The sequence below is a fragment of the Magnolia sinica genome, chromosome 19, assembly GCF_029962835.1.
Source record: "Magnolia sinica isolate HGM2019 chromosome 19, MsV1, whole genome shotgun sequence".
Lineage (NCBI taxonomy): Eukaryota > Viridiplantae > Streptophyta > Magnoliopsida > Magnoliales > Magnoliaceae > Magnolia > Magnolia sinica.
The window spans coordinates 7570866-7596794 of NC_080591.1; the positions used below are offsets into that span (position 1 = coordinate 7570866).

The following is a 25929-nucleotide window of genomic DNA, read 5'->3' on the forward strand; positions in this document are numbered from 1 at the left end:
GTTTGTGAGCTCCTAAGTCAACCGACTGTCATGTTAAAATGTATGGCTGCATTCCTTCCATTTGCGCCAGTTGCAGATGCATAGGACTGACAGGCTAAATCTCCATTAGCACTCAAAATTTTGAGCTCATAGACTAGTGACAAAACCAGTAGATTGGGATACAAGTGCACAATAGTGGTTCATAGTCCATAGACTTGGTACAGGAGACTCTTATCCATAGATTGAGTCCATAGATCTAATCTCAATATAGAGGACTCGTATGCACGATTAACTAATTGTATGTTTGACATGTAGCCAAACCCAGATAGTTGGGACCATTCTGCCCAGATCATTCTTATGGGCCACCACATAAAAATCAAAGCGGTCAAATAGGATTGCAAGAATGAATGCAAGAAATAACCCACTTCCAAATCTATATCCAATAATTCGACATCCTCAATTACAGGTTCATCTCATCATCATCTTAGCATTTCTCCAAGCAATTTGGGGTTCGCTTTTAAATGGCAGATCGGCAAAAAAGTTTCATGATCAACAGGAAACTGCGGAGTTGTGTTCCAAAGTAGATAAAGCCAGAGAAGAATTATTTGAATCGATCCATAACAAGAAATGGATCAGAGACGCGGTTGGCCATGTCGGTAGATCCCTTGGTCTATTGTTTGGAGATAGAGATGAAGATTATATTACGCTGTTCCAATATATTGAAAGTAGAGGAAGACCCCTCCCTACCCCCAAAACTCCAACCAAGCAACTATCCAGATCCATCAGCAACAGAGAACTCCAAAGTCTGCAATCGAGTCCAGGACTCATAGCAGCCTCCAGTGCAAGACAAGGTCGCAAGGGGAACAAGGGAAGCTCTGTACCCCAATGAGAATCCTTTCCTGGAACGTGTGGGAGGTGGGTTCGAAGTAGAAAAGGTGCTTGATCAAGAAATCTATTGGGAGGAAAGATCCGGACGTCATATGTATTCAGGAAACTAAAGTTCCCTCATTCAAAAATAGGCTATTGGCCACGTTATGGGAAGCCAAGGATGCTGAGCGGGTAACGTTAGATGCATCCGGCTCTTCGGGTGGCATTCTAATTGCCTGGAAATCATCTAAATGGGAAATTCAGGCGTCGTTCATCGGGATCTTTTCGACTTCAATTATTCTCCAAGATAAGTCTTCTAATTTCCGTTGCCTCATATTGTCAGTTTATGGTCCTAATGAGGACTCTATCAGACCAGATTTTTGGGATGAATTGTCTGCCATTAGACAATCATTTACCGGTCCTTGCTATTTTGTAGGTGATTTTAATGTGGTCTGATTTGCTACGGAGCATTCTCATCGTAGAAGAATCTCAACAGCCATGGAAGCTTTCTCTGACTGGATTCAAAATCAAGAGTTAGTCGACCTCCCTCTGTCTGGAGTTACGTATACCTGGTCGAATGGGCATAGGGATCAAATCCAATCGAGATTGGACAGATTCCTCCTTTCTACGAACTGGCTGGAGGCATTCCCAACCTCGTCTCAACTGGCCCTTTCCAGGACTACGACGGACCACTGCCCGATCCTGTTATCAACGAAAGAAGATAACTGGGGACCAAAACCATTCCGATTTAATTGGTCGTGGCTCAAGATCGATGGCCTTCATCAGAAAATCGTGGAATGGTGGTCCAGTTTTCAAGTTGATGGCTTTGCTAGTCATAGGCTTCTCTGTAAGCTCAGACTCAAGGAGAGGCTTAAGGAATGGAAAGAGGGGAGCTTCGAAAGCGTCATGCTGACACTGAAGCATTATTCTCAGAGCTCCAACGCCTCGACGATGAAACTGAAGGTGGAACCATATCTATTGAAGGCTGACCAGGCGTATTCAAATTATTCGATCCATATCTGCCAGAGCATTGGAGGATGAAATCTCATGGAAACTGAAATCTAGGGCTAGATGGATATCTGAAGGAGACAGGAACACCTGATACTTCCATTACATAGCAAACATGCATGCTCGAGCCAAAGCAATCCTCAGTATCAATGTCGATGGTGTTCAGATAGATGACAAACAGGAAATAGCAGAGCACGCTGTTCGTCATTTCCAATCTCTTTTATCTTCTGAAGATAGGATCAGGCCCAGCCTAGATGGCATCTCTTTCAATTCCTTGGAAGAAGCAGAGTCGTGTCTTCTGGAGGCCCGGTTTTCTGAAGAAGAGGCTAAAGAGGCATTGGCCTCATTGGGGAGTGACAAATCCCCTGGTCCGGATGGTTTCCCCATGGTGTTTTTTCAAACTTTTTGGGAGAATATCCATCAAGATATCATGGATTTTCTACATGAATTCCATCCCAGGGACAGATTATCTAAAGGCCTTGGTGCATCTTTTATTGCCCTTATTCCAAAGGTAGCTGGTGCGAGCTCCTTCGCTGAATTCCAGCCTATCATCCTGATTGGGGGCCCGTACAAAATCTTGGCTAAAATTCTGGCAAATAGATTATCAAAAGTAATGGGAAAGTTAATATCCAACTACCAGAACGCATTCATCAGGGGCAGGCAAATTGTGGACGGTGCGTTGATCGCTAACGACTGCCTCCACACATGTCACAAAGATAGAGTGAAGAGTATTTTCTGTGAATTAGATATTGACAAAGCTTATGACCATGTCGAGTGGAGATTTCTGTAATACATGATGGGCCGCATGGGCTTTGGAGTGAAGTGGAGGAACTGGATCAATGAGTATGTAGGATCGGCACACTTTTCCATCTTACTCAACGGGAGCCCTAAAGGTTTTTTCAAAAGTTCCAGAGGCATTCGGCAGGGTGATCCTTTGTCTCCTCTTCTCTTTCTTCCGATTGGCGAGGCCCTATCTCAAATGCTGCTCCATGGTCAGGATACGGTAGAGCTGGGCATCGGTCCGGATTGGATCAGATTAGGTATAACCCGATCTGATCCGAAATCTCTATCGCATGATCCGAACTCGGACCGATCCGGGACCAAGTCCGAGTCACCTAACTCGGACCGATCCGATACATGGTTGGCCTGACCCGAACCGAGTCCGGCTCGGTTAGGGAAACTGAGTCGGATCGGATTTGATACAATTCGGATCATTTAAATTTAATTCAACTATTTCATGTGGTGTGGTCCACTTCAGCCTTTAATATACCACATTTTTTGGCTCAACGCCTAAAATGATAAGTCAAAATAGATGAACGGCTTAGATAAAACATATACAGCAAGGTGGGCCCCACAAAACTTTGAAAAAATTATATTAGTGTTTTCCCATATGTATTACCATGTTTACGTGTACTGCACGCAAGTGCAGTGCCATACTTTTCACGTCATTCGTCACTGGCTGTACAGAAGCACGTCACTTGCTGATGATGGGGTATGTGTTATATCCAAACCGTCCATCCATTTGGCGAGCTCAGCTTAAGGCTTGAGACAAAAAATAAGATAGATCTAACTATCGTGGGGACCACACAAATTGTTTAACGATGAAAATCATTCTCTGCTACTATTTGTGGTGTGGTCCAGATGATCTTTGGATATTATTTATTTTTTGAATAATGCTCTACAATGATATCTAAAAATATATGAACAGTGTAGATATAAATTATAATAAATACATCAAGGTGGGCCATGCAACTTTGATATCCTTTGAACCGTTTGTACAACTCGGAGCTCGAGGAGCGTCAATGCTCGTCTTCTCACGACACGTGCCTATATATAGCTGGAGACGAGACGGGAGTGAATGTTAGATATACATCATGTGGGCGTACGGAGAGGGGAACGGACTGGCTACTCTCCCTAACATAGTCGGTGCTGGGTGGGCCCCACCATGATGTATGTGTTTCATCCATGCCGTCCATATATTTTTACAGATCACTTTACGATATGAGTTTTAAAATGAGGTATATCCAATTCTCAAGTGGACCACATTACAGGAAACAGTGTTGAATGAGAGTCGACCATTAAAAACATGTTGAGGGCCATAAAAGTTTTGGATCAAGGTGATCTTTGTTTTTTCTCTTCATCTGGGACTGTATGACCTAATCAACGGATTGGATGTCAAATAAACAGTATAGTAGGCCTTAGGAGGATTTGAATGGTGGATATCCAACCGCTATTGTTTTCATGTGGTGTGGTCCACCTGAGATCTATATTCCTCTCATTTTTGGTACCAAGCCATAACTTGAACTTTAAAAATGAATGAACGGAATGAACGAAACACATACATCCGGATTGGGTCGGATCGGATCGAATCGAATCGGATTCCGGGTCGGATCGATCCGGGTAGGCATGGATCCGAATTCGACCCAAAGAGATTTCGGATCTAGCCTAACCAACCCGATTTGCATCGATCCAGGCCGTCGGATCGGATCGGAACGGGTCGGATCCACCGGATCAGGTCAGGATTGCCCAGCTCTAGGCTACGGGGATCCTCAAAGGGATTACAATGCCAGGAGTGCCTACGCCTATCTCCCGCATTCGTTTTGCTAATGATACTCTCATCCTCTCGGAAGCGGATCCGGTGCTTATTGACAACTTACGTATGACTCTTCGCTACTTCGAGGCTGTTTCGGGTCTGAGAGTAAATTTGGCCAAGTCAAAAATCTTCGAGGTTAACCTCTCGAAATCTGAACTCGCCTCCTTCGCCGATTCTATTGGATGTCCGGCTGTTATTTTCCCCTCCACATTTGTGGGTCTTCCCCTATCCATTGGCCCTCCTCCAAAATCAATGTGGGATAAGATCGTGATTAAATTTCAGAAATACTTAGCCAGATGGAAGTGTCGATATCTATTGATGGGAGGTCGGCTGACCCTTATCAAATCAGCCCTCTCAAATCTCCCTGTCTACTTCATGTCGTTATTCTGATGCCCTTCGTCGGTTCTGCACAAAGTCGATAAGCTTCGCCGAGACTTCCTTTGGTGCGGAAAAGATAATCAGAAGAAACTGCATCTTCTGGACTGGCAACAAGTTTACAAACACTTTCAGGAAGGGGGCGCTAGCATCAGAAATTTGAAAGGAATGAACTAGGCTCTCTTGGGCAAGTGGACGTGGAGGCTGGGCAATGAAGGAAGTTCATTATGGGCATCCATCGTTAAAGGCAAGTACAACAGCTCTCCTGGTGGTTGGTGGACCAAGGACTCCTCCATATATAGAGCCTCTTACATCTAGAAAGGGAACTTGCGATCCAAGAAGGCGGTGACGGACAACATCAGCTTCAACCTTGGTAATGGAGCAGCTATCAGATTTTGGGATGATCGGTGGGTGGGTGAAGAGCCTCTTAAAATCAGATTTCCCCATATCTACCGCCTTGCCCCTGATAAGCACATCTTTGTCGCTAGCTGCTACGTTGGGACAGCCTCTAACATCATTTGGGAAGTTAAACGTATCAGAAATCTACATAACTAGGAGGTCGTACGTGGATCTTCTTGAGTGCATTTCTATGATGGTGCCTGACCTCTCTACGTCTGACAGTTTGGTCTGGAATAAAGACAAATCCAACGTTTTCTCGGTCAAGTCTTTATATTCCCTCCTTACCCCTACCTCCACTCCATCAAGCCCGGCCCTTCCTTTTATTTGGAAATGCCCAGCCCCTCCCAAATACATTTGTTTTGCCTGGCTGGTCGGCAAAAACTGGATCCTAACGGTTGATAATCTAAGAAAGAGAGGAATGCAGCTTGTTAATATATGTCTCTGCTGCATGCGGAATGAAGAATCGGTGGTTCATTTACTGCTTCATTCCTCGTTTATATCTCATATTTGGTCAGAATTTTTCAAGAGATTCAATATCAATGGGTGTATTCCGAAATCCACCCCTCTCATGATGGCGTCTTGGCATGGCTTTAAGCCGGGGAAAGTTAAATCTCGGCTATGGAGAATGGCAATCCTCGCCATTTGGTGGTCTGTTTGGGAGGAAAGAAATGATAGATGCTTTAATGATAATCAGTCTACGGTTCAAGTAGTTTGGACTAGGGCAAAAAAAATGATTGCAGAATGGGTGGTTTACATCAATGGGAGTAAGGATTGTGATCTGTTGTTTCTAGGTTTTTAGTTTTTCTTTTTTCTGCTATCTCAGAAGATCTTTCCTTTGTATTTCTGCTTCTTTTTAATATAATATCGTTATCTTTGAAAAAAAAAAGTTTCATGATCAAACTATCCTCCAATTGTGAACCATCCTCTTTCACAAGCCTCTCGGAACTGGATGGGAGAGGTTTAAGTTAGCACATCTAACATGCCAACACGGTCCCACTTGGTACAGACCTTTCCAAAGGGCTAGCAAGCAAAGCAGAGTCATGGAGGGGCAGTTGCCAAGCAAACTGCTGAGGAGGAAGCACCCATACACATGAGAGGTCACGCTCAAGTAGTTACTGGCTCAAAATAGCAAGGAACCCTCCAACGGATGATTACCAAGTAGGCAAGTACCAACAAGAATGACATAACAATAGATTCAGACGCCATGCTACATCTTAGCACAACTATCGCACAGATGCTCTCTCCTCTAATTACTTATATGTTTAAACTTAGTGGGAGGCCCCACCTGGACTCCCTCACAATGCGAGCACAGTAAGACGGGTAAGTTGGGTATCATAGCCCCATTTGCAAAGTGGCAGACAACATCTGGTTTCGTTAAGATAGTTACTTCTTGACCACCTATCATCGTGTCACCACCTTGCCGGGAGCATACTTTAGCCAACCACATATGTAACGCTCAAGCAGACAATCTCCACTTCTATTTAGAGGCTCATCTATTATAAGAAAAGAGTGCTTCTAAACATATGGAACATGCAGCAGCTGAAAAGGGGCAATCTCAACTAGAAAAGTAGAACTCACTTATATTCACATGTAAAAGCTCTACCTTGGAACAGCTTCAAAACTTGATTTATTCCATTTGTAATTCTGTCACCATGAAGACAACATATTACAGGGGCAAAGCATAACATCATTATATAGCATCAAGATGCATTAAGTGCCAAAATGTACATAGGGGCACATGTAGTGCTTGCCTGGCAAGCATGGGTCTAATAGGTATGCCTGGCATCATTGACAAAGTTGTTGGAGAAAACTCAATGCCTTTGCTCAAGAGAGAAGGAACAACCAGATCCTGTTTACATAAAATCCAGGACATGCATGCACAGCATAAGAAATATGGCATAAATGCTAGTAGAGTGCATACAACATAGCAAAAGTAAATGATTTTTGGATGATCTCAACAAATCGCCAAATGGTAACAAGTAACAACAAATTGCAATTCCAAGGACGGTAGAAGATTAAAATTTGTTGTTTGAAGTGTTGTTGTTGTAACAAGTTGCAATTCCAAGGGTAAAAGATTAAAATTCGTTGTTTGAGGTGTTGCTGTACTTAACCGATTCTGTGAGGATGTTACTTACAAGTCACAAGACATTCTATAGTTAAAAAGGTATCTTCTGAAACTCAAATCATATTAATATATTTTGTTCCTCAGCTTAGTAAAAACTTTCTCCATTCTAATGGATTTTCTAGTTTTTCTACAGCTATTTTCTTATGAGTGTTGGCTCTCTTATAAAGAAGGGTATGGAGTAACTGCATTTTTTTATTAATGCTCAACATAATTAGTTTCCCTCTTATGTTTTACATGAAACCCTGGCAGTAAGAGATTTCTATTGCATATGAAAAATATCGAGATGCATAATTTGCACAAAATAATAAAACCCAATCCTTTGTGTACAAATTAGACAAGGAACACAAATTTCAATTGGAGTAAACAAGAAAAGTTGGAGATAATAAATATGAGCTTGGAGATAATAAATATGAGCTCGCAACTGCCATATTATTGTTAGATTCTTTCTTCGAAGAATAAGAAAAAGTATAGAAATTTTACCAAATTGGGAAGTATATTGTAGGCCTCAACAACTGCTCCGCAAATGCCCTGGCAAGTAACATAAAAGAGTTGGTCAGGAACAAGACCTGCTTGAAAAGTGAAAACAATCATTTCAAGTTCGATAAGCCACTTCTGTTATTAATATTACAAAAGGCATATCAAGATTTTTTCATAAAATATATGAAAGCATTGCACATTCAGATTATTAGAAATTGTGTGTGTGGGTGGGTGCGGAAGCCAAAAAGTCAGTTCATTGCATGGAAATTAAGAAAAAGAATAACTTTAAAAAACACTATGGAGCACTTCATGAGCTAATCAGTCAGCACAATACCAGCAGCCTGCACAATGTGCAATACTTTAATTTATGAAGCCACACAGAATTAAACCTGAAGCTGCATTTTTAGGTCTTCGGGCGTTCCCTTGCAGAGCAAATGAGGAGATGAGTTCAATACCACGGCCTGGGCCAATGCTGGTAGAATTGTTCTCATCATGGCCCCGATGCGCAAATTACGAACCTAGACATCAGATGGAATTTCAGGAGAAAGTAACTGATAACAAAATCTAATAATAACAATAATAACATATGAACTGAAGAAATAAAATAAGTAGTCTTGTATTTGTGGCTCATGACGTTCCCAGAAATATCATTGAGCAGATCAATATTATGCATCTAGGATAACAGAAAGAAGCGAGAGAGAGAGAGAGAGAGAGAGAGAGAGAGAGAGAGAGAGAGAGAAAGAACCATTACCACTGTTAGAGTCAATCAAACAATCCAAATGACTTTTGTTGACTAAACATTAAATAGCATTCTATAGGAAGACTTTGTCAAATCACCACTTGATCTAAAAGCTCAAGCTGTTAGAGGATGATGAACTCTGCACGGGAACATACCAGGCAAGGGTGGAGGGACACACAACTCACACCATAAATGGCCCCCCGTGGGAGAATATATTCCGGTGACATATTTGCTACTTCTGGGATTTGAACACTTGACCTTCCGCTCTAATACCATGTCAAATCACCACTTGATCTAAAAGCTTAAGCTGTTAGAGGATGGTGTATCGATGTATAGTGAGGGACTTTAACACTCTAACAGATTTCACATCAGCACTGCAACAAATCCCTGAGGCGATCTAAGATTCAACAAATGTAGGAAGGCATGGAAACATCAGAGGCAATGTATACTACCAGATCCGAAATTTTAACAGGAACTAGCAGCGGAAATAGAAACAGAAAGACAATATATTTGTGTATATATATATCAATATTGAGAGACCTTATTAAAGGATAAGGATAGGTAAAAAGAATTACGAATCAAACCAAGCAACAACAATTCATCATCATCATCTAAGCCTTATGCTGACTAATTGGGGTCGGCAAACCAAACAATAACAATCGCACAATGGAAATTGATTCTGACTAACAAAAATGGCCCATTAACACCGTCCTTTGTTAGATAATTATCTTCAAGAAGTGCTTCCTCACGTGATGAAAAGATAATTCCATTGACTGAATAAACAAGCAGCTTCCTCATTTGCATTCACTAATCTCCAATGAAACTTGTCTCCACTACCAACGCCCCAAAGCATCTAATAATATTGACTGAATCACCACTCAGGGACCAGCAATAGTGGGTCTACAAAGGAAGAGCAATATAGTTTCATACACTGAAGAAGAGCTTGAACTCCTGGCTCATATGAGTCCATCACACATGCAGGACCAAGATAACTTCATCACAGCCATTAGTCCCTAGCAATAGCCCCAATTCCATCAAGCATTGGATTCCCCATATAACTACCATTAAAAAATAATAATAATAATAATAAGCTTAATTTAGCCCGAAGATGAGGGTTTCCACTTGTCCACCACTTTAAGCTCACAACAGCAACTCCACATCACCTCCCTCTGACACAAAATCATGACCACTATGCTCCTTTCTCCCTCACACAAGATACATGACTTTTCACTTTTCTCTTTTGATCCTTCCAACAAAGTTGCCCTACTGTAAAAAAAAATAATAATAATAATAATAATAATAATAATAATAATAATAATAATAATCTTCTATTTCCTTCTTCCATAAAGACCAAATAAGAATGACCAAACCTACCTGCCCGGGGTTTGGGCGAATGGCTAGCGTTGTGGGTTTACTCCCCACAGACACGAGTTCGATTCCCCTTCCCGTGCTTTACCTGATGCACACGGTTTGCGGGTGATTGCGTGCATCTACAGGGATTAGTCTTGCCTTAAAAGGGGGTAGGGACACCCTGTTGTCATTAATTTTATTTTTTTTATTTTTTTTAAGGAATGACCAAACCTAAGTTCCAAAGGATACATCTACTTGGGGGTTTGTGATGGGGACATCAGAGGACCTACTCGAGTGTACCATATACGGAGACGACCACCCACATCAGCGCAACTTTCTTTGTGGATGGGAGACGAGTTCCAGATGGGGCCCACCAGGCTATCTTGAAGACCCCACATGGATTGGACGTGCATCAGGAAGACCCCACCTTGGGACGATGCATATGGGCTGTTTAGGATATCATTTTGGTCATGGGATTTCTATTTCATGTCGATCCGACCATTGGATCTTGTCGATCACGCCATCGGGCCACCAGATCTTTTAGATCAAGGCCCCTTGGACTCTGATCTTGCTTTCTTTATGTTATTTGTTATTTTTAGGTGTAACTTGATGGTTGACATTGATAACATATGTTTTAGTTTTCTTATTTTGAATGATGGGTCATTTTACTTAAGTAGCATAGTTGTAATTATGCTGGATTTTAATTCCGAATTTTTAATTATAAAAGCACGGGGTGGGTGGAGTTCCAACCCTAGTGGAGATTTAAGAAGAAAAAAAAGAAGAGAGAAGCTCTCTTGTATGAAAGAATTTTCCTTATTATTTTCTAGGGTTTTTTTTTAATTTTTTTTTTTTTTAAAAAAAAACAACTTCCCTTCCAATTGAATCGTAGAAGGGTACAAACTTGTATGGTGGTAGATTCCCCAAGGTATTCTTCTTCTTACATCATTCCTCTCTTTTCTTCAAAAGGTATTCTTCTTCTTCTCTTGTCTTCCTCTTTTCCTTCCCATTACAACCTTCCAAACCCTGGATCTTCAATTTCTTATTTTCCCCAATTTAAAAACCCTAATTTCAAAATCCTCAATTCTCATTAACCCTAGCTTTCCTAATTTCATATTTTCCCCTTTCCTAACCCTAATCATAAAACCTACAAATCTATCCATTGAGCGTAGAACGTGCTTATGCTAAATTGGAAGTTCTATTCTTCCATCGGTCCTAGTTTTAATTGATTTATGTGATTTCTTAGCATGCGGGCATGTGATTTAGGTTAAATAAGATTTTATTTCTTATTTTTTACTCTTAATTAATTGGTAAGTTAACATCTTTTGTTAATTGAATTACTTTATGGACTCTTTCATAATCTCCACATTGCATGCTAGCATTAAATCATATGTCCTGCATCAGTTTGAATCTTCCACCGCACCTTCATGAGAAGACGTTGTTGATAATAGAAGCCCATTGAGTGTTAACGGGCTCATTTGTAAATGAGGGTGTCATTTGATTGGGCATCAAACGCAGCCAGCGTTGATTCTGCCAAAACTGGTTTGCCTGTTTGCTTCATGCTCGTCCATGTATCAAGTGAAATATCAATTTCAATAGGTAAAACCAGAACAAAAGCAACAGTCCATCTTCATGAATTTCTGCATGTGGAAAACCATCATGGCAATTGACAAGCATAGCTGAGGATTTGAAAATCTCTCGATGTGTACACTGATTGATAAAATGATATTATCATGATATTTTCAATTTCTCGGCAGTTTTTAACTTTTCTCGACTTTATCGGGAAGTGATAACCATTTAATGCAAAAATCATTTAGAAGTTAAAATGTTTCATTTTATACCATCTATTTAAAATTTTAAATTAATATAAGTCCACAACTGGTTATTGTGAGGCCAATAATGGTGATCTTCATGTCCAGGCATATTGTGATACGCAGTGGGACAAGTCTTCGGATGATAGGAGGTCCATAATTGGTTATTGCACATTGATGGGAGGCAATCTTGTCTCTAAGATAACAAGAAGCAGTACGCCATCGCTCGCTTGCCTATGAAAGCTGAATATTGTTCCATGGCTCATGTTGCATGTGAAACTACTTGTAGGGGTGCAACTCGGGCAGCTTGGATCGGATTAATGCTCAACCTGAGCCCAACAGACCTCAAGAGTACCCAACCCACAACCTGACCTGACCCAAATTACAAGTCGAGGTGCCTCACACGAACCCAAACCCAAATTCCTCTATACTTAACCCTAAACTGAACCAACCCGACCCAACCCCAAATACATATGATTATTCCCAACCCGACCTGACTTGATCCAAATTTGCTCAACCCGGACCCAACCCAATTTCAAGTCGGGTAGGATTTTTTCAACCCTAACCTGACCCCAACAACCAAACAACCTTACCCAAACCCAAGTTGCAGCACTAGTTGTTTGGCTTTAGTCTCCACTCTTCTTCAATACATGGGCATAGAGATCTCCAGTCTTGTTCTATTACATTATAACAATCAGACCACCATTCATATTGTGTTCAATTCGATCTTTCATGAGAGGAAGAAACATATTGAAGTTGATTGTCACTTTGTGCATGAGAAGATGTTGTCTGGATTGCTTTGTATTCCATATGTTCAGTCTAGTGATCAGCTAGCAGTTATTCTTACTAAAATGAGAACAAAGCCTTGAGTGATTTATAGGGCTTGCATATTTCCCTCGGTTCCTCATATAAGCCTCCAACAGTGATAGGGGATTTTCCGATTGTTATTAGGTCATAGGTCAAATTATGAACTTAATTTATTCTTCTTGTTGTTTTTGTTGCATCTTTTACGTGTACAATGCTAAGTTATATATTCCTTGTCCAAGAAATCTCCAGTACTCGTTGATGAAAAAGTTAAGGCTATTGGCTTCCTCTCCTCATGAATTTGTGCTTGTGACAAGGGTTAAGATGTCAGTGATGCCCTATTTCACAATTCCTGAGAAAAGAATTGTTCAAGGTTTGAAATATATGATTCATATTCTTATTAGGAAATAATTCACAAGACAACTATGAAATGAAGATATGGTGCTTCATCTTCCTTTTTTTCTTTTCATGAGAAAGAAACAAAAATCTAAAATAAGGAATGAATCCCTGATACAAAGTGTAGAGCTGCTCATGCCTTCCTCAGCCAACACATCGGCAAATCAGCAATATACTACTTAGCTGTCTACAACATGGGTAAACGAAAAGTAGCCTGGAGGCTATCTGCCATATCTCACTACGACTAAACAGAAAATACAGCTCCCATGGTTCAGGGTTAGACACCTCGTACTATCCCTTGTCATCTCTTCGCAACCATATGATGCCTGAAGGCCCCAGGTTGCCTAAGGAAGGCCACCAAATTTTGCTTGGGATGGGGCCTCGCCTTTCAAAGGACCTCCCACTCATTGCATAGTGATAGATACCAGTCCCTAAGCACACCTGAAGCAGAGTTGCAATGGAACAAGAGAGAGATGAGGGTCCCATTTAATGATCCTTCATCTATTTTTACTCACTGGAGTATGATTACAGTACCGTGCTATTGTTATGTGCAATCAAAATTTACAAATTCAGCATGTTTCAAATGGTACTAAAGAAGGAATTTCTGCCTCTTCTATTTTTTATGGTGCTATTTTTTAACCGTCTTTTAAACCTTGAAAGACTCAGCATATTCGTAGCCCTGAGACCTCTGGCAAATCAGTCCGCCTGTACACTGCCGCCAGTAGCAAGTTTCTTCCTTTTCTTTTTTTCCTTTTTTTAATAGTTATGCCAAGTTGACTCACTGATTTTAACATTGTTCCATGGTGTAGAGAGTAAGAACAAGCTGGTTACTTGAATGTTTGCAAGGATCCTTATACAAGTAAGCCAATATAAACAATCACTAGAAATCAAATAAAATGAGTTCAGGAGTAACTCACCAATGTTCGAACAAGGAACTTCATCTCCCTCTCTCTACAAGAACGCATGAGATTTACAACGAGGTTCTTCTTACGAACAGTACTTCCACTGCCTGCTTCAGTACTGATGAATTCCGAGATAAATACACAGGTGTTAATGAATTAACTGGCATAAACTAAGCCTGACCAGTTAATAACACTATTAACAAAAACATGTTCCAAAATAAAGTAGGTTATAACACAAAAAATAATATCTAGAAAGGATGAAGAATTAATTAATAAGTTAAGAAAATACTCAAGCAATAATTCAAAAAGTGGTTCATGTAGTGGGGGATGGGGTGGGGGTCAGATTTTGGAAGGATATCTGGCTTGGTGAGCAAGCCTTGCAAAACATTTTCCCAAATCTTGCCCTCGCGGCTTTGGATCCAGATATTTCTGTCAGCCGTTGCTTCTCGCTCATGGGTAGCAATGGGGTTTGGAATCTGTAATGCAGAAAAGCCCTCCGAGAGGTAGAGCTTCAAGAGTTTTTGGCACTCCTTATCCTGTTGGAAGGGGTCTCAGTTTCAGATGGGGTTGATTCAGTGCACTGGATTAGTAATAAGTCCGGGATATTTTCAGTGAGATCTTTCCACTCTTCCCTCGTTACTACTGGCCAAAGCGGAGTGGTAACTAAGGCACACACTTTCCACCTTCGGTCCTATGGCGCTCCATCTAAAGTGGTGGCTTTTGCTTGAATGGTGGGGTGGAATAAGGTGCTTACTATTGACAACCTTCTTAAGAGGGCCCACTTCCTTACCAATGCGTGCCCTCTTTGCCTGAAGGATGAGGAGTCGGTTCCACATTTGTTCATGCATTGCAGTTTTTCCAAGGAGGTGTGCTCTTTCATCTTTTAGTTCTTTGGCATCACTTGGGTTCTTCCAGATCGCATCAACGATTTTTTCTGGCACTGGCAGAGGAGGGGTATAGGTGGGGAAGCTTCTAAGGAGTGAAGATTATTCTTATTAGCAGGGTTGTGGGCCATCTAGAAGAAAAGAAACAGAAGGTGCTTTACAGACATTATGGGCAATCCAGTGGGGTTATGTTGTTATGCTCGTTCTCTTGTACTTGCATGGAGGGCGTGTATTACTTAGTGTGTAATGTGTGTGTGTGTGTGTGTGTGTTTTTTTTCTTTTTTTCTTTTCTTTTTTTTTTTTTTGGGGGGTTGCAATAAAAAGGAGATGCAATGATGAAAAAAGACATCCGGTAGACTGACTGGCTGAGAGAGAGATCTGATGGCTGGGAAGATACAGGGGTACTATTTTCCTCTCTCTATTCCCCACTCTGAGTGATGGTATGGTCAAATGATTCAGTGACAAAAAGAAAACAGATCATAATGGTTGTGACTTGTGACTAGAGGGAAAAGGTGTTGACTGGGATAGATAAGGAGCAATAAGACAGTGATATGGAATTAGAAACTTTTAGAACTAATAGGGATCTGGAAGGATTGACACTGGTGGAAGCCTAGAGGCAACTTTTGGTGAAATTGATACCAGCAAGTTGCGGCTGTAAATGGAACTGATAGTAACCTAACAAGAAATTATGCAAAAAACACATTTCCTCCGGAGAATGGGTACGGAACTGATGGTAGAATGTTACGCACTCACATTGAATGGAATTGCAAAGACTAGGAAGTGAACACATGATGAGGTGAGGCATACTTGAATTGAAAAAGGCAGCTAGAGAATGGATGAGAATGAATCAATATTGACGATTACATTGCTGCCCCTGGTTGCCATCGTTAAAAGATAGTTAACTGATCTTTGTTGCAAAAGACACTACCTCATTCACATGAATCATTGAATATCATTGATCTCTTGTTTATGTCATGGATTATAGATACCAGAGGTAATGGCACTTCTAAAGTTACCCTTCAACAGGAAAACTATTCTATAGAAAAACTACAGACATTTCTGCGATGACATGCTGTTTCCATGTGTCTGATTTGAGGTCGTGACTTTGATTCAAGTTGATCCCTATGATTCAATCATCAAGTCATAGTTTTTAGTTATATTTAGAAGAAGAACTAGAAGAAGAAGAAGAAGAAGAAGAGAGAGAGAAGTTTTAGGAGTATCTAGAGGGAAAAGCCAATCATATAAGGAAACTTGGTAGTGGAATGACAATGTACAAAAAGCTATTAACGAGAAGTGTTCATGTTTCAAAGCCTAGCAAGGGGCTAGAAACCATGAAAATCTTGAACAACATAGAGCTGTCAAAAAGATTGCCAAGAAAGCAACGAGGCTATACTTAAGGCTTATGATGATCTTTACAAATAAATTAGAAACAAGAGAATGTGAGAAAGATGTCTTCAAACTTGCAAAAATAAGAGAGGAGAAAAGTAGGGACCCGAAACATGTGAGATGCATTAAAAGGGATGATCAGAGTGTATTAGTCAAAAGGTGAAGAAGTTATTTTCATAACTTGTTAATGACAATCACTTTAAGAACATAGGGATGTAATGAACCATAAACTTGAATGACGCAAGAGTCCATAGATTCTTTCATAGGATTAGGATATTTGAAGTGAAAGAAGCTTCGAGAAGATGAAAATAAGAAACGCCCTTGGACCAGATGGTATACTAACAGATATTTCAAAGTGTATAGGAGATATTGGGATATTTTGGTTGATTAAGTTGTTCAACTAGATCTCTAAATTGAAAAAAAAAAAAAAACCAAAAAAAAAAAGTTGCTCAACAAGATTATAAGATCGAAGAAAATGCTAGATGAATGGAGGAAAAGTGCAATGGTACTTATTTATAAGAAAAACCTGCACTAATCATCGTGGGATTAAACTAATGAGCCATATTATAAAACTTTGGGAAAAAGTGGTTGAGAAAAGACTTAAGGGGTTGTTTGATAAAACTTATTTTTAGTACTTATCACTGAATTTTGATATTTTCAGTAATTTATACGATTCAGATTGTTTATCAAATCACAATTATTAAGTGCTTAAATTAATTTTCACAGAAAATATGGGTCATTTTTTCAGCTCCCCTCCTTTCACTCAACGTTGAAGGCTGAATGCTGAAAGCAATGGTGCATTAAAAAAATCACTTTTGACTAAAATATCCCTAAAATTATTTCAGAATTACAATTCAGCACTTAACTTAATTTTCATAGCTTATTTTTCGGTTTATCAAACGACACCTAAGGCATAAGACAAATGTATCAGAAAATCAGTTTACTTTCATGGCAGGGAGGTCTACAACTAAAGCTATCTTTCTACTTGGACAATTAATGGAGAAACAGAGGGAGAGGAAGGATCCCGACTTCTTCTTCTTTTTTAATACTTAGAGAAAGCTTATAATAGGGTCCTTAGAGAATTAATCTAGTGGGCGTTGGGAAAGGAGTTTCAAGAGGATACATTGACTTGATTAAGGATATGTATGAAGGAGCACTAACAAATGTGAGGCCCACTAGTAGAGGGACCAATGAGTTCCCAATTACATAGGCTTGCACTAGGGGTTGGCATTGAGCTTGTACCTTTTCACATTGGTTATGGATGGGGTGACAAGGCATTTGTAGGAAGAGATGCCATGGTCTATGTTGCTTGTAGATGACAGTTTTGATTGACAAGATGAGGAAGGTGTAAACGCAAAGATAGATTTATGGAGGGTTGCTTTAGAATCTTAAAGAATTTAAAATTAGTCACACACTAAAACAGAGTGTATAGAGAGCAATTTTAGTAACAATAAGAGTGGGAACGAGGAATTAGTTAAGATTGTTGACCAAAATGTTACCCAAAATGACCCCTTGGATATCTTGGATCGATAATTCATGAGAGTGGAGTGGAGATATTGAGAAGGGCATTGCCCACAGAATTCAAGCAGGGTGGAAGAAATGGAAATATGCCTCGGGAGTTTTATGTGATCACATGTACCATTCAAACTGATGGGAAATATTATAGGATAGCTATAAGACCAGCCATGCTTTATGGGACAGAATGTTGGGCAATTAAGGAACAACATGTTTACAGGATGAGCATAGCTGAAATGAGGATATTGAGATGGATAAGTGGCAAGACAAGGATAGAATTAGACATGAATGCATATGAGGGAACATAGGAGTAGCACCAATAGGTAATAAGATGATGGAAAGTAGACTTGGATTGCTCATGTGCAATAGAGACTAAGAACTGTGTCGGTTTGAAAGAGTGAGTTGGTAGAAGCTGAAGGCTCTAAAAGGGCAAGGGGAAGGCCCAAAAGGACATGAGTGGAGGCGGTAAGAAAGACCTGATGACCTATAGTCTAACTCAGGCTATGGCCCTTGAAAGAGTAGAATGATGGAAAAGGATTAATGTAGCTGACCCCAATTAGTTGGGTTGGTATAAGGCTCACATGATGATGATTTAAAAAAGAAAAGGAAAAGAAAGAATGAAAGAAAGAAAGAAAGAAAAGAAAAGAAAATGGCAATTCATCTAATTGAAGGCAAAAGAAAATATGAGCAAAGGGAAGGGAGAGGAAACATGAATAGATGGAAATTTGTGGAACTCTCATTTTCCCTTTTCCAACTAAAAACCTTCTTCGACTGTTACAAATGTAGATGAATATAGAAAAGAATGTACATTCTGCTTCAGAATTTGACCAGATCTGATCGGATATGAATTTTATGTTCAATTGGTTATGCCATAATTTTGTTCTGATTAAAGAAATACTATCACAGCTTTTGGGAGGCAAATATTTGTTGACTCAAACATCAATGACATAAGTGTTATTTTGGTGATGAATTATGATAAAGATGCAGAAGAGATCATTGAGGTTTTCCTAGCTGAATGTTCTTGGCTAGCATGTCTCCTTTTACCTGGCAAAATAAAATGATAATCCCAAAGCCATGAATGTTTTGAGAGAATGTGAGAAGACCCATAGGCTTTCTGTATTTTTTTTTTCTTTTTTCCCATCTCACTGTTTTCTTGGTTGAGGAAATATAAGAAGTCATGAGGCAGGCAAGTTATCACATTGGCTCAGTGAGTCGGACATGTGACTCATCTAAGTCATCCTGATTTTTCAGATCCTTGAAGTTCTTTTCTAACTTCAGACCCGACAAGCTGAGTTTTAAATTTGGTCCATTTTCTAGACAAGTGTTAGCTGAAGATGACTTGCTGGTCCGTGCAAAAGCGTGGAACAATAATGAATGTCAAAATTGTCATACAATTGTCTTTTTTATAAAAATGGACCAACATAATCAGAAACGGTAAAGGAATAGCATATAGTGCATGCACCAATACAGATAAAATACTCTTAACCTCCTTTTGATTGTTTGTTTCCAGTCTCAAATAATACCCAAACAAATAAACTACTCAAACCAAGAAACTTCTCCCATGATATTGTTTGTTACTGTTCTCTCCCAATTTTGATGGTAGTGTCCTCATAGAATAACAATTATTAAACAAACAAAAAATTATTGTGCATTAACACCCAGAAACAGAGGTATAAGCCTAATTCACCATTTCAAGTGGACACCTGGAAAGAAGCAAATTATAAATAGTGGAATTTCTCATGTTACCAAAGATTAAAAAACAGGTTACATTCAATATACCAACACAGCATCAGACTGCAGGGTTTAGTGCTGGAAATTGAATTGAAATTAGAATAATTTAATACCTTATCTTTCGAAGCACAGCAAATACTTCTCGGATAGAAAGTGGGTGAGGGGGAGCAAGTAATGATTGTGTCTGCCGGCATAGTTGTGCAACATCACCTTTAAAGATCACAGACCATCAGTAAGTTATTCAAGAGAATGTAGACAAGAAAAAGAAATAGATTTTGCAGAGAACTATTCATCTCTACCCAGATCACCCAAGTTATTGTACATGTCTCTTATTTTGGACCTGTTTGTTCCACATGCCTCTTCGAGTGCAGCTGAGACCAGGCTTCCACCAATGTTCAGTTCCTGGAATTGTGATTACATATTACAACGTGGTTTAACACCATTCCGAAAAATACAGAAGAAGAATAAGTGGTGGCTGTGGTCTAACTACAAGTCTGCCAGATAAAAGTTACATAAAACAGAAAAAGAACTCCCCAAAGAAAAGGAAAAAACAAAAGAAAGAAACAGACTTGGTAACAAACAGCCTCGACTACATTTTAACAGCTCGTGATAAATATGAAGAAATAAATAAACAAAGCTCAAACTGGAGAAAACTTTGAATTCCTTAATTGTCAAAAAGTTAAGTAGCATGTTATGAAAGAACAATCACACTGATTTTATTGAACTGAAGATATATAAAGAAGGCAATTATGTTAATCAATTAAAAACTAGTATAGGGACAGGATTCAGATGGCTTGAAGACCAATTTTGAGAATAATACACATGACACCACGGGTCAAGTTAAATATGAATATAAATAATAACAATAACAACAACAACAATAATAAAGTCCATTGCAACCTTTGACCATTGAGATCCTTCAAAAAAAAAACTTTGCGCATTGAGTGAACACTAGTCACTTGCACTGATAAGATTATAGTCCTAATTTCTGTACTTATGAATACTGCAACAAAACTTTACTTCTCGAAAATTTAAATTAAAAAAAAAAAGATGCAACAAAATTATCTTGGAGCATCGCATTGCTTTCTTTCTTGCTAAGAGAATGTTTTGACCTAGAGCAGCAACATAACAGTTCAAGTAATAGTAGATCTCTTGCCTTGTTCATAACATACATTTTAGTTCCAGACTCAACAAGCAATTGGTATTCTTCAATCAGCAGCCTCATAGGTATAACTCTGCTCCATAATAGACGGCAGCTAAGAAACTCATCGATTCAAAACCACTCTTACTTTAAATGTGAGGCTCCTGTTACAGGGATTTCTTATGCTGAATAGGCATCTGAAATGGGAATGGCAAGGCTATGCCGCCTTAATAACATGAACTGTAATTCGGTAAGGCAGGAAAAGGTAACTATTCGCATTCATTATTATTCTTGGTGCTGACTCAAAGTTCCCAGAAATCTTAGAGGGGGGAGACACATGATAAGTTAAATTGATTTCTGGCTAAATGAGAATTCAATACAGGTGGATTATAATCAAAATGCAAGGCTCCAGCTCTCCAGGTTACCTTTGCTCATTGACTTAATTTAAGATTGATTGTTGATATTTTGCAAATAGTACTAGATGATATGAATTGTAATTTGCTAGGTTTTGAAGGATTGCTAGGATTACATTTTAACATGTATAGTTCTTGATTGTGATTATCATTTTTTTTTAAAAAAAAATCTTGGTTCTGAATCTTCTTCTGATCATTCATGTGGATTTGGAATTCCAGAAACTTGTGATGGTGAAAATCACTGGTCAAATGACAATTCAGACAAGAAAAATAAAAATTTGGAAGGTCAATTCAGTCAAGAATAATTAACAATAAAAACAAAAGACAACAGCAATCTGAAAATACCGCAGATGCAAGGGAATAAATGCAGAAATCCAGTTGAAAAAGTAGGCAGGGGAGCATAAAGTTGTACACTATTTTTTTTTTTAGAGATAACTGCAATTTATTGAAAAAAGGAAGAGCAAACAAAAGGAAAAAAGAAAAAACAACGAAGGAGCGAACTGCTGAGATAGCAGAGAGCTCCTGGGCACCGAGAAACGACAGATCGACCCTCTTTAAAACCTTTACATTCACAGGCCATTCGATCACCAACTTTTTAGCCTTTTTAGCCTTTGGCCTTTGACCCTACTGCCCTAATAAAGTTGTACATTATTAACTGAAAAAACAATGTAATGTATAAAAAAACTCGCTAATTCCCATTTCAATTTGGAAAATTTTATTTAATTTCCACACAGTCATCTTGGTACAAAAAAAGAAAAAAAGAAAAAAAAAACTCATACAAGCTCCTAAAACGAAGCTCTTAATAGCATGTGCACAAGAACTCTGGTGTTGTCAGAGAATAATTCACATGGAATACAAAACAAAGAAAATAATTGACATGGAATACAAAAGAAGGAAGAAAACAAAACATTGTTGTCAAATGATAGTATACATGTTAGGATGGATGTAAATGAACCATGTTTTCATGGTCAGCAGCAATTTTATTTGTGCACAGATACACGGCAGGTAGCACATCTTCAGGCGACAAGGCAAGCAAGCTGTGTTATGAGGCAATGCAGCAAACACGTTTCCTTAAAATACATCAATAATATTACATTGGACTCCCTTGAAAACGAAAAGATTGACTTCCATATCAACAAATAAGACAAATAGGTCAAAAATAACAAAGCAACCCATCAGGACAAACCTTCTGAACATGTTGCACAGCATACCAGTGGCTTTTATCTTGCCTCTTTCTCCCCCCACCAAATCAAATGTCCGAGCAAGATGTAAATAGGGAGCAGGCTGTCCAGCCCTCCAGCATGCTGCAAATGCATCACACTATCATGCAAGGTTTGTAACAGGAAGTCCTAACCTGTGGAGTATAATAAATCATGCAATAACAGACAACACTCTCAACTAACTGCTAATCCAGTGAGAGCACCAACCATTCTCAACAGGACAATACTTTTCAAGTGGTAGTGATACAAAAGTTGCATTCATATCCCGTGATGAAAGGCCCTGTGCAAATACATTAGGCACATTTGCTGTTTCCTCAGGGCGATTGCTTTCATTCCCAGCAATATCGCATTGTGTTTGAACTGATGTGCTGCAGAGCTTTGAACTCCCCTCTTCGTTGTCAGATACACCAACACGATTACTGTAATGAATGTCCAGTGCCAGATTAACATCTCCTTTTGCCTTCTCCAATATAGAAGCTGCATCATCTCTCAATATATTGCCATTTATTATCTGAAGAAACTGATCCAACTCTTTGTATGATCCCAAAGCATCACTCAATGGCAAGTCTAAGCTATTGGGACATTGCTTGGCCGCGGCACTAGAAAGCCCATCAACCTGAGAAGTATCAGGTACAAGTTTACCAAAAAACCTTGTTATGGTAGATTGTTTGCATCCACTAGATTCTGAAGTTGAACTTGATCTTGCTTTCTTCCTTGGTTTATGTTCAGTGCTCATACCCTTTTTTCTCAGAGAAACAGTGCTTTTTATAGAGCGAGTTGTGTTAGGTGACTTGTTATTTTGATTTGTGGTAATTTTTTCGTTAGGGGTGCCATTGATGGATTTTATTTCAGGAAGGGAAGAGGAATCTTTGCACAGGCTTTTTTGACAGCTGGTGACAGACATAGTATTGGCAATTGCTTGCTCATGTAATTCTGTTTCATGTTCATAAAAGTCAGAAACTGCTTCAACAATGTCTCCATGAGATCCAGTTAGCAGATCTAACATTTGCTCCCGGGTGACCCATTTTGGCAAACAATCTTGAAGCTCTTCTAACAATCCTATATATTTCTCATTCAGTGCAATTGAATCCTCCAAACCATTGACATTTTCCATATCTGTTGAAGGTGTGTTATCCTCGTTCTCCATATCAACTCCCCTGTTCGAATCAACGATGCCAACATCCACTTCCTTGTCATCAGTCTCCAGTAACTTCCGATGAAAGCCCATCAAGAATTCATGTTTATTGGCCATCTCATCAACCAGACCCACAAAATGCTTCTGCATTGAAGCAGCATGCTTGCTATCAAGCTTCTCAACATCCAAACCCACAGTAGGAATGACCCGCTTCGGCTTCAAGAACCTCACATAATCTCTCAACTCATCATAGCTTGAATGTTCACTATACGGAATGAGATGAATCTCACATGAATCCTTCGCCCTCACTGCAAACCCGTCTTTCTTGGCTCCATACATCCACCCTGTGGGAACAAATCCCACAGCCTTTGAGTATCCTCTCTCAACCATAATCTCCTTCATTTTCACGAAATTGGGTCGAAAGTAAGGCCATGTCTCGCCCAACAGATTCCAACCAATCACATGAACATCACTGCCTGAAGCATCCTCCGTAAAAAACCCACAATCTGCAAACCCCAAAACACGTAAAACCTCCATTTTCCTACCATCTACGTGCAATAAACAATCACACCGACGCGAGATTTCAAGCAAAATTCTCTCTTTCCCAACAACATATGTTGAGACAAGAAACAAGATAGAATTGCCCAGCCCCTTATTTTCAGTTCTAATTCTTTCTATCGTTTTTGCCACGTATTCAATCGATTCATCTTGCAATGGAAAAACCCATTTCGGATGACAATATGTCGTGTCTAGGAAAACCGCATCTGCGCCCACAAAACCCTTGAGAGCCGAGTCAGCTCTCATTGAGTTACAGAAACGGAAGTCACCGGTATGAACATACCTCTCACCCTGAACCTTGAACAAGAATTGAACAGCGCCTGGGCAGTGATTAGCATCAATGAGAGTGACATCACAGCCGTCTATCTTGACACTTTCGTTGAGAGTCAGTGAGACAACAAAGAGAGGAGTAACTTTGAGGATTTCAACGAGGAGGCGGGCCGTGGTATCGGAGCAAAAAATCATGCCTTTCGACCAGGCGGGGCCGAGTCCCGCATAGTGATCAGCATGGAAGTGGGAGAGGAAATAGGAGACGGAGAAATCCCCGGATGATTTGAAGCCGTCAATCACGAATCGAGTTTTGGGGACGATTTTTGATTGGGGGAAGTTGGGAGGGATTGGAGGGAGAGGAGATTCGACAGAGAGGAGATTGAAGGAGGTAGGAGGGGTAGTTTGGGAAGAGAGAGCGGAAAAGGATTTGTAAGAGGAGATGAAGAGGGTGGATGAATCTAGGATTAGGGTTTTGGTGGGGAAAAGAGGAGACATGGGATTGGGGTTTTAGGGTTAGGGTTTGATTTTTTCCGCAATGACAAAAATGGAGATTTGAAAGGAAAGGGATGACAGTGAGAGATGGCGCGAAATGTTGGTTTGGTTGGGTAAAACGGGGAACGGGAAGTGGAAGTGGACTCGCGGGAGTGAGCTTGCACGTGCGGCCATATCGCGCACCCCTTGGCTGTGTGCGGCGTTCATCCGTGCGGGATAATAGCAGTTAACGGTTGGATTAGGAAGTCCCATGCTGGTCTGCCCCAATGGAGAGTTACACGTGTGTGCTGATGTGGACTGGTGATTATATTAACGGACGCAGGTACTACCCCCACCAGGACCTGGCTAGAGACAGACGGTCCTGATAGTGGCTCTGTGGGGCCACAGTGATTGTGTTTGACCACTGCGGTCCATCCATTTTCAAATATCATTTTAGGGGATGAGTCCAAAAAGGAAGCAGATCAATGGCTTAAAGTGGACCACACCATAGGAAGTGGACTTGAATCTGAACCCATTAGATGGGTCCTAAATAATAGGTGTGGACCCTCTAAAATTGGGTTGGGTCCATCAAAATCCTCCTAGGACCAAATAACACTATATATCATCTATCTACTATACGCCTTTGGATTCCTTCTTAGGTTCCCGCTGTGGGACCTTCAGCACGGTTTTTCATAAAACCACTCTTCTTTTTAAGAGAGTGGATTAGGAGAGAACCCGGCCTCACCCACGGGGTTATTGTGGGGCCCACCCTCATGTATGTATTATGATGTATACATGTTGTCCATGTATTTTTCTAAATTATTTTAGAGAATTATTGGATAAATGAAATAGATTCAATTATCAGGTGGACTGTACCATGGAAAACAAACAGTGTTCGAGTAGCCATTAATGGACCACAAAAGTTTTTGATCAAGCTAATGTTGTTTTTTTTTCCCCTTCATCAAGCCTTATGTGACTTTATTATCAAATTGGATGGTAAATAAACACTACTAAAACATTAAGGTGTGCCCTGAGAAGTTTTTAATGGTAGGATAGTCAATCACCACTGTTTCTTATGGTATGGTCCACCTGATAATTGCATCTGCTTCATTTTTTAGATAATGCCCTAGTAATATGGAAAAATGAATGGACAACATAAATACATAATACATACATTAAGGTGGGCTCCACGGTAGCCCCACGGCAAGGTCTCACCTAAGCCACTCTCTATTTTTTAGGGGAGCCCATTGGGTGAGACCCCATCCACCAAGGTGGGTGGGACACTTCACCGTAGGGCCCATTGTGATACATGTGATTACATCCACACCGTCCATCCATATTGAGAGCTCATTTTGGGGTATGATCAAAAAATGAAGCAAATCC

General features: G+C 39.9%; 1 protein-coding gene across 1 annotated transcript in view; it reads right to left on the reverse strand.

Annotated features, from left to right (window-relative positions):
- LOC131234403 (DNA ligase 6) overlaps window positions 1-24664 on the reverse strand; it is a 31094-nt gene extending 6430 nt beyond the window's left edge. Inside the window, exons 1-10 of the mRNA XM_058231249.1 lie at window positions 22320-24664; window positions 22079-22196; window positions 21848-21929; window positions 19638-19740; window positions 19452-19548; window positions 13838-13940; window positions 8213-8341; window positions 7827-7874; window positions 6973-7070; window positions 6800-6865 (exon numbers count right to left, since the gene is read on the reverse strand). Coding sequence (XP_058087232.1) covers window positions 6800-6865; window positions 6973-7070; window positions 7827-7874; window positions 8213-8341; window positions 13838-13940; window positions 19452-19548; window positions 19638-19740; window positions 21848-21929; window positions 22079-22196; window positions 22320-24570 — 3095 coding nt within the window. The 5' untranslated portion in view covers window positions 24571-24664. The remainder of the gene's footprint in view (window positions 1-6799; window positions 6866-6972; window positions 7071-7826; window positions 7875-8212; window positions 8342-13837; window positions 13941-19451; window positions 19549-19637; window positions 19741-21847; window positions 21930-22078; window positions 22197-22319) is intronic.
- Between the last annotated feature and the right edge of the window lie 1265 nt (window positions 24665-25929).